This window comes from Stigmatopora nigra, unplaced genomic scaffold (assembly GCF_051989575.1).
Source record: "Stigmatopora nigra isolate UIUO_SnigA unplaced genomic scaffold, RoL_Snig_1.1 HiC_scaffold_26, whole genome shotgun sequence".
Classification (NCBI taxonomy): Eukaryota; Metazoa; Chordata; class Actinopteri; order Syngnathiformes; family Syngnathidae; genus Stigmatopora; species Stigmatopora nigra.
The window spans coordinates 1,647,501-1,657,500 of NW_027551605.1; the positions used below are offsets into that span (position 1 = coordinate 1,647,501).

Sequence of the window (10,000 nt, forward strand, 5' to 3'; positions counted from 1 at the left end):
TAAAGGAGGGCTCTCAATGATGGCCTTTCTTTTCTAAGCTATCCAAATAATTACAACTCCTCTCTAAATGCAGTTACTCAAAGGAACACCATGTGTTTTGACATTCATCAATCTAACAAAGGCTTAATTTCCTCACTTCCTATCTATTAAAAGGCAATCCAAAAAACTGGAAGAAGAAACTATTTAAAACAGCTCTGGCCTAAATCTGCATGATACAGAATGATATTATTGTTACCATCAGCAACATCAAAAGCGGCCCGGTGGACGAGTGGTTACCGCGTAAGCCTTACAGTTCTGAGATCGAGGATTCAATCCCAGATCCGGATAATCCTATGTCGAGTTTGCATTTTCTCGCTGAGCTTGCGTGGGGTTTCTACAGGTACTCCGGTCTCCTCCCACATCCCAAAACATTACATAGCATTTACATAGCAAAACCACTTTTTTTCCTGTAAGTTTTAACGTTACACCTTAAAATTTTCAACCTATAGTGGCCTGAAAGTTAATGTTCAAGTTTTACTTCATTGATCCTAATAGAACATCTTTATTTTTACTAATGAATGAACGTGAGATATACTCTTAACGTTTATTCAACTGAACACCGTGCCCCAAACTTCACCCTTTTTCACACTTTTACCCATGTGAGTCTATTTGTCATTTACAGATGTCTTTGGTGCTCTCTCTCTCTCTCTCTCTCTCTCTCTCTCTCTCTCTCTCTCTCTCTCTCTCTCTCTCACTCTATCTCTCTCTCTCTCTCTCTCTCTGTCTCCCTCTCTCTCTTTCTCTTATTCTCTCTTTCTCTTATTTTCTCTCTTTCTCTCTCTCTCTCTCTCTCTCTCTCTCTCTCTCTCTCTCTCTCTCTCTCTCTCTCGCTCTCTCGCTCTCTCTCCCTCTCTCTCTCTCTCACACACACTCACTCTCTCACTCTCTCTCTCTCTCTGTGGTGTCTCAGTTAGCAGCATTGGAGTCTTACAGAACCCTCTAGATTCCACATGGCTCTTTTAATTTTAAGCCAATCAGAAACAGTTTGACAGAGTAGGGTGTGTCTTACTAGTAGACACTGACAAAAACTGTTTAAACTAAAGTACACTGCAAAGGTAAGTGCAGATCACAACGAGAGTGGAGGCTTTTCAGAGTGGAAATGCAAACATGACCTGGACTGCCTACCGCAGTCAACGATAAGAATAAGCACCATGCAAGGAACAAAAATAAACATACTGATATTTTTAAAGTAAAGTGAGGAAAGCTATTTCTTATACGCACATGTATTCTTTCATAGCTTTAAGATAATGTGCATCCATATGTAGGTTCTTAGATATCTTTTGGTTTGATTCATCGAATTTACGCTTTTAAATAACTAATTCTGTTACCCAGGCACGGGGGCCCAACACAAGACAGAAATAGTTGCTCTATTCCTGGCTATTGTGATGAGCAAAGGGGAGTTCACACCTTTTTGTTCTCAACTCATCTCGTTGGATCAGGCCACGACCTAAATTACACCCACTTGTTCATTTGCATATATGTAGTCTTAAAGGTGAGAGCAGGGTAAGCAGGTAAAGCCACTGAAGGGTGGAAGGAGAAGGGGCCCAGACTGGTAGATATTTCTTTAAATGTTCGGGCAATGTGTGTTTTAATTTGTGTTATTGTTCTATGTTCTGTTTTCACTCTGTGTTATTGTCTTAGAATCAAGTTTGTACCTTCTTCCGTCCACATAAGAGAATAAAATAATTTCTGAATAGAAGATAGACGACCTAGCTGTTCATTTCAGCACACACAAAACATAGCTCTCTTCTACAAAAGTAACGTAATTACTTTCATAATTGAGTATCTAGCAACGAAATTTGATAACTTTTTCAGAGAAGTAATGATAACTAACTTTTAAAAAGTAACTTAAACAAAACTGTTGGTAAGTAATGTGGACAGGAATGTAAAGTTTAATTTCATGAACAGGTTAGTGAAAGTATATTGTGCATTGTGTATAGTCATTGATATGGCGACCCAAAATCTCTCATCTGTCTATTTAGGGTGCTGAAAATGCAAAATAAAATAAAAAGAAGAACAAGTTTTTGAGAGTAAACTTGATAACGGTCCACCTTGTTGTGGCCATCTAAAATGTTAATAATGTAAAAGTGAGTTTTGGGTGCAACCTGACAGTAGGTCCTGATAATGTTCCAATATAGTGGGGAGTCTTGGTTCACAATCAAAACAACTTCAAAATTACCGTTAACAAAAGGCATGTGTATAGCAATTACCTATAACACTGACAGAGATAATTACAAAAAACACCTAAACATACGAGTGCCCCAAAATACAAGGAATTTGAGATACGTGTAAAATTCTGAGCAACTGTTTGCCTTAAGATACAAGACAAATTTTGAGATAGGAGCATACAAGACAGCCAGGTGGCCGAGACGCAAAAGACTGCTTATTATTTCTCGCGCATCTCCCTCGTGCAAAGATATCTACGAGTATTGGGTGGAGCATTGCATTTTTTTAGAGGTTTTTTGGTGGTTGGTCGGTGCAGAATTAAAGGAAAAACAATGGTTCCAAAGCAAACCAGTGCAAGTGTAATGCAAAGAAAACACGCATGATGACAATCTACCGTATTTTCACAATTATAAGGCGCACTTAAAAGTTTTAAATTTTCTCCAAAATAGACATTGCGCCTTATAATCCAGTGCGCCTTATATATGGAAAAAACAGAAAACCAAAAACGAAAAACCACCACTGTCGGATATTAAAAAAACACAAACGTCTGAACTGAAACAATACTGTTAAATATGCAGATGCCATTTTAGTTTACAAAATCTTCCATCATATAGCTCTCCCACTGCAAGATTTTATACAAAACCATCCAAAACATCAACGATGGCTGGCTCTAGAGGTGACTGTGTAGTGAGTGCTTCATACCTGGAAGTCAATAGCAATTACCGTATTTTGACGACTATAAGGCGCACTTAAGTCTTAAATTTTCTCCAAAATAGACAGTGTGCCTTATAATACAGTGCGCCTTAAATATGGAAAAAAATGTCATTCATCGAGGGTGCGCCTTATAATGCGGTGCGCCTTATAGTCGTGGAAATACGGTATGTTAAGCACGAAATAATCAAAAAAACAACAGTTGTGTACAGGTGACTGAACGAGTTTGCCAATACCTATGGAGTTCGCCTCAAAAGCAACGGTGGAATACATTAACCTCTTTGTCTTGGTTACTGCACAAGAAGGTTTAAATTTAGTGTAACGTAAGATTGAAACTTTTTTTAAGTTTTTGTGTATAGGAATCTAAGTTAATAAGTTCAATTTAAAGTTTATGTTGTGTTACGAGGGCAGCCATCATGTCTCTCTCGCCACCTGGTACTGAATAATGTCTCATTTAGTATTAAACATCATAACCACTAGTTATTTGTTATTCTGTTAGTAGATGGTGAATTACAAACAATAAAAATATGTTTTAAGAAAGTGATTAACACTGCCCAAAGGATCGTCGGCTGCTCTCTGAACTCACTGGAAGACATTGCCAGCCCTTGTTACCTCACTAGAGCCAGGATCAGCCTTAACTATTTTGATGTGCTGACATGGTAAAATCTGCTGTAAGAGCACGTTTAACAACAATAAGATGGCGGTGCCCCGAGCGAGCAGTGACGCGAACGAGAGGTTTTTCACATTTTATGCAAGATTCGGTTTATTTTTTACTTAAATTATATTCATGGGTGTCAAAATACATTTTGTTTAGCACTTTATCAGTTTATCTTTCCTTTATTTTGAAATTAATGACCGTATAATGCCGCATTGTCTTGCGTCGTGATGTCAGGAAGACGCCGTTTTTTTGTCATGACGTCATCGTGTCATCATCGTCAATTTGCAGTTTCGTGCATGTCGTGTTTTTATCTGCATGTAAGCCATTCCCTCGATTCAGTCATCATACTTTTCTCCGACACTAGCGGTTTATATGTGAGTAATCAAAATGAATTTCAATTATTGGGTGAAAATTCTACTGGGGCTTAGCGTGAGAAAATTGTTATTATGGTTTATTGAGAAAATAGAGTTAAACCCCCAAAATTAAATTTTGATGATCCCTAGGACTCCAACCCCGATGTTCCCATCCGAAATCCAGAATAATATTGCATATTTTGGATTCAGGGTTCCAGATTTAACCTTTTGATGGAGCATTGGATGATATGAGAGACAAACTCGCGATCCCAAAAACGTTGGCGAGTGTGCAAAAAATGTTGCATTTCCATGCACTGGAGGGAAATTATGCGTCTGCGTTTGTCAAAAACAATCGAAACTGTACTGACAAAACGTTCAATAATATTGTAAGTTGGCAAAATGTCTCTTTATTAGACTTTGGCCAAAGGACGTCTTTCTAGACACAAATTTTCTGTGCTCAGCGCACACAGTATTTGACCTTGAATGCAAGGAGAAATGCAAGCAATGTGCGTGCAGGCATGTTTTTTTTTGCGCCCAAGAATTTGCGAATTTCGCGTACGCTACTGAAAATGGCCGAGAAAAACTATTGGAAATAATTTAGATTTGACAACCAATAATTGTTTTTTTTTTAGCATGAACATATATATATATATATATATGTATGTATGTATGTATGTATGTATGTATGTATATATATATATATATATATATATATATATATATATATATATATATATATATATATATATATATATATATATATATATATATATATATATATATATATATATATATATATATATATATATATATATATATATATATATATATATATATATATATATATATATATATATATATATATATATATATATATATATATATATATATATATATATATATATATATATATATATATATATATATATATATATATATATATATATATATATATATATATATATATATATATATATATATATATATATATATATATATATATATATATATATATATATATATATATATATATATATATATATATATATATATATATATATATATATATATATATATATATATATATATATATATATATATATATATATATATATATATATATATATATATATATATATATATATATATATATATATTTACATTGAAGGCGGCCTGGTGGAGCGAGTCGTTAGTGCTTTGGCCTCACAGTGGGTGACCTGGGTTCAAATACAGGTCGGTACCCCTGTGTGGAGTTTGCATGGATGTGTAAACTCCACACAGGAAGCTCAAAACCCTCACTAACCACTGGGTTGCCAACAATCATTCATATTTAAAATAATAGAAATAAGTAAATAATAACTTCAGCACATTGAAACTACCCTTTTGAGACCTTTTACAGCAGTGATGCCCAACCTTTTTTGAACCAATTTAATGTTGCCATTTATGCAGAGACACGCAATCAGGTCATGTCAGAAATATACAGTAGAAATATGAGAAAAAAATCCATCAAACTGCAAAAAAACAAACAAAAAGAAAATATCTGCAACAATCAGGATCTTCTAATGGGATTTCAGAGTGAACCATGGCTACTTTTAAATCCTTTCCAAGAATTAAGTCACTATCCTTACTTCAGGGTTTGATGGTTAAGAACCACTCTTTTACCTTTGTGAACATAAATGTTAAGGAAAATGAATGAATTTGGTAAAAAAAAAAAAACTGGAGCCAAACAGATGTAGAAATACTTTCTAGTCAACACAAAATTTACTTTTAAATATTTGTCTAAATCAATCCAAAAATCAAACTGGTTTTGAAAACCTTATGTCGAGGCTTCTCAACATGGAGGGGCACTCTTGTTCATATTTTGTACAACTTAGGAACCTCACAAGTGTGGCAAGATTGCCAGGCTAATTTTTATCCCAAGCGAGTATGGGCAGGAGGCGCCATATTCATTGACCTGGTTACCAACCAATCAGAGCCTGCACATGAAAAAACAATCTTTACTCCTCAAAACTGCACATACAGAGAATTGGTGGTGTTCAATAGACCTCTCATGCATATTGAGATGTGGGGGGGAAACTAAAGTACTGAACTGAACTTAAATAGGATTAACCCGACACAGACACCAGGGAGAACATGCAGAATCCACAAGGGAATGCTGGAGCATGGTAGAGAACCCTTGATCTCAGGACTGCGAGGGGGGTGGGGCTGGAGCCTATCCTAGCTGACTTTCAGGTATGTGACAGGTGGAGACCCTAAATTGGTGACCAGGCAATTGCAGGGCTCAAGAAGACGGACAACAATTCACGTTTACACTCATACAATTTAGAGTGTTTAACCAGCCTACCATGTCTGTTTTTTTAAATTTGGGAAGAAACCGGAGTAGCCGGGGAGAACATGCAAACTCCACACAGGTGGACAGACCTGGATTTGAACCCATGAACCCCAGAACTGCGAGGCCGGCGCGTTAACCGGTCAACAACCGGGTCACTCTATAAAATTTGATATGATGTAAAAATCTAAGTTCAGTAACAATATTGCATGAAAGGCCGTAATTTATTATAATTATTATTTGAGGACCATAGTTTATACTAAAAATACAGACACCCAACTAAACCAAAATATACTAGAGCAGCTCTTACAAACAAAGGTAATGTCACATTATTCATCCGATTATTACAATACTCAAATTCTGATAAATAACATTTAAGTGACAGTTATGTTCATCCAGGTTCACAATGCCATAAACTTACATGATCTGCAATGTTGGTAGAAGATCCTGATAGGTCGTCAAAATCTGATTTACAGACGTCTCGGTCCTCAATGACCAAGTCGATTGGCATTTTGCCTTTCAGGCAGCTGATGTACCGATGGCAGAAGTTATCACACAACTCATGGACCTAAACAATGAAATCCCGTCATTTAAATCAATTAAATACTTTTCCCCCAGGACACATAAAAAACTTTACAAATATATATGTATATAAATATATATATGTGTATATATATATATATATATATACATATATATATATATATATATATATATATATATATATATATATATATATATATATATATATATATATATATATATATATATATATATATATATATATATATATATATATATATATATATATATATATATATATGTATGTATATGTATGTATATGTATATATATATATATATATATATATATATATATATATATATATATATATATATATATATATATATATATATATATATATATATATATATATATATATATATATATATATATATATATATATATATATATATATATATATATATATATATATATATATATATATATATATATATATATATATATATATATATATATATATATATATATATATATATATATATATATATATATATATATATATATATATATATATATATATATATATATATATATATATATATATATATATATATATATATATGTATATATGTATGTATATATGTATATATATATATATATATATATATATATATATATATATATATATATATATATATATATATATATATATATATATATATATATATATATATATATATATATATATATATATATATATATATATATATATATATATATATATATATATATATATATATATATATATATATATATAATGTGTGAATACATTCACGCATTATATTTTGAAACTGTCACAGTAGATTTGCATTCTGCTTGACAATATAGTACACTCCGTTTGGCTGGCTAACAACAACAACAACAACAACAACAACTGTCTTTTGACCGCCGTTCATCGACACGGAATTCTAACAGGGTTTTTCAATTTTTGTTGTTGTTGCTGTTGTTTTTTTCTCTGAGTGTGTTTAAAACAACTTGGTTCTCTATTCAAAATTAATGGGGCAAGTGAAATGAAGAGGCGAGCCCTGTTCTATATCCTTTTCAAGGCAACATGTCTGTAACCAGCCAACCATCGCTACGCTATTGAAAAGTGACATTTTTAAATAAAACAAACGTGGCAAGGGTATAAAAAATAACTATGCGTTAGGATCAAATAACAAACCTGAAATGGAAGACATGGGTAAACGAGGAACATGAAACATGGAACATTGCATCGCAACGTGGCTTGAAGCCAAACAAAGCAGACGATCTGACAATGACTCACAAACACACATGGTTTAAATAGATAGACAAGGGCTGATCACCAATCACACACAGCTGATTACAAGAGGAAGGTAAGCCAAGAGGAACATAAGAAGAGAAAAGCACACACAGACAAACACACACACACACACACACACACAAACACACATCACATGCACGCACACAGACCTTCAAGATAAAACCCTTACAAGACGTGCCATACACAAATAGGAATATATTTTGCATGCTTGTTATTCATTTTGATACGTTAATCACAAATTTCAAAATCAAATTTGCTCAGGAACTATTCTACTCTTATATCATCCCATTTTTGTCACTGGAATACACATTGGGGCACAGGCATGCTCTAACGGAATAAAATTTCTTAAAATAACAAAAAAAAAAATAGATGCATTATTGTTGGATCCATCATTCTTAATTGATTTTATTGATAATTTATTGATTGGTGTATCGTCATTACGACTAATAAACCTACAGTTTTAAATTAATTTCATTTTATTTCAACAAAAGGTAAAAACATTACTATTACCTCGACATGCGAGCAGCTCTACCTACGAGATGCTCGAGATATGATGAAAATTTTGGTGAAATATTTCGCCCCAGATACGAGAAAAATTTCGAGATGCGAGAAAGGCAAGTGGCCATGGCACTGTCTTTTTGCTGCATCTGTTTCATGTATAAAATATACCTAAAAGCACTGGGCAATACAATAGGCATACGTCAACCATATCCACGATCCTGACTTAGAAGGACGCAATTAAGGAGAAGAGGCCTTCCAAAGGACTAAAAATTATTTCCTGCCAGCGCAGTGACATTCATGACGAGATGGTGAGGCTTCTTTTATTGTGGATACAACATAAAAAGTTAGCAGGACATAGCGTGACCGAGCCAACTATATGTGAAAAAGCCAGCGGAATTTACATGGATTTAATAACAACCCTTCAACACCTTCAGAACCCTTTAAAGTGAGTCATGGCTGGTTCGATAAATCAAAAAAAAGATCTGGAATACACACAGTTATTAGACACGGGGAAGCAGCAAGTTCCAATTCAAAAGCTGCGGTGGAATTTATTGACACATTTGCCTAGATTATCACCCAGGAAAGTTACATCCCAAAAAGTGTTCAACTGCGACGAATCCTGTCTTTTTTAGAAGAAAATACCCAGGCAGACATATATATGTCTTATCGCAGTTAATGGGGACCGGGACCACCCGAGATAAGTGAATTTCCGCGAAGTAGGGATTCCCCTTCAAATATGCTTCCAAAATTCCAAAGAATTTTTTTTAAATTTATTTATTTATTTTTGTATTTTATTTTTTTACCCCCTGTATAAAGTACACCATATAGAATACGGGTAGAGAGAGTGAAATTCATGTTATAACAAAAAAAAAACCTGTAAATATGTCGTTTCAATGTAATATTTGGATTTTTTTTCCAAAAAAACCCTGCGAAGCTCTGAGTCCGTGATAGCTGAACCGCAAAGTAGCGAGGGAACACTGTACATATATATATATATATATATATATATATATATATATATATATATATATATATATATATATATATTATAATATATATATTACTATATATATATATATATATATATATATATATATATATATATATATATATATATATATATATATATATTATATATATATATATATATATATATATATATATATATATATATATATATATATATATATATATATATATATATATATATAATATATATATATATATATATATATATATATCTATATATATATATATATATATATATAATATATATATATATATATATAATATATACTATAATATATTATATATAGTATATATATATATATATATATATATATATATATGTCTGTGTGTGTGTGTGTGTGAATGTATA

General features: G+C 32.4%; 1 protein-coding gene across 1 annotated transcript in view; it reads right to left on the reverse strand.

Annotated features, from left to right (window-relative positions):
• meis2b (Meis homeobox 2b) overlaps positions 1–10,000 on the reverse strand; it is a 37,644-nt gene that overhangs the window by 24,719 nt on the left and 2,925 nt on the right. The window contains exon 6 of the mRNA XM_077711571.1: positions 6,678–6,824. Coding sequence (XP_077567697.1) covers positions 6,678–6,824 — 147 coding nt within the window. The remainder of the gene's footprint in view (positions 1–6,677; positions 6,825–10,000) is intronic.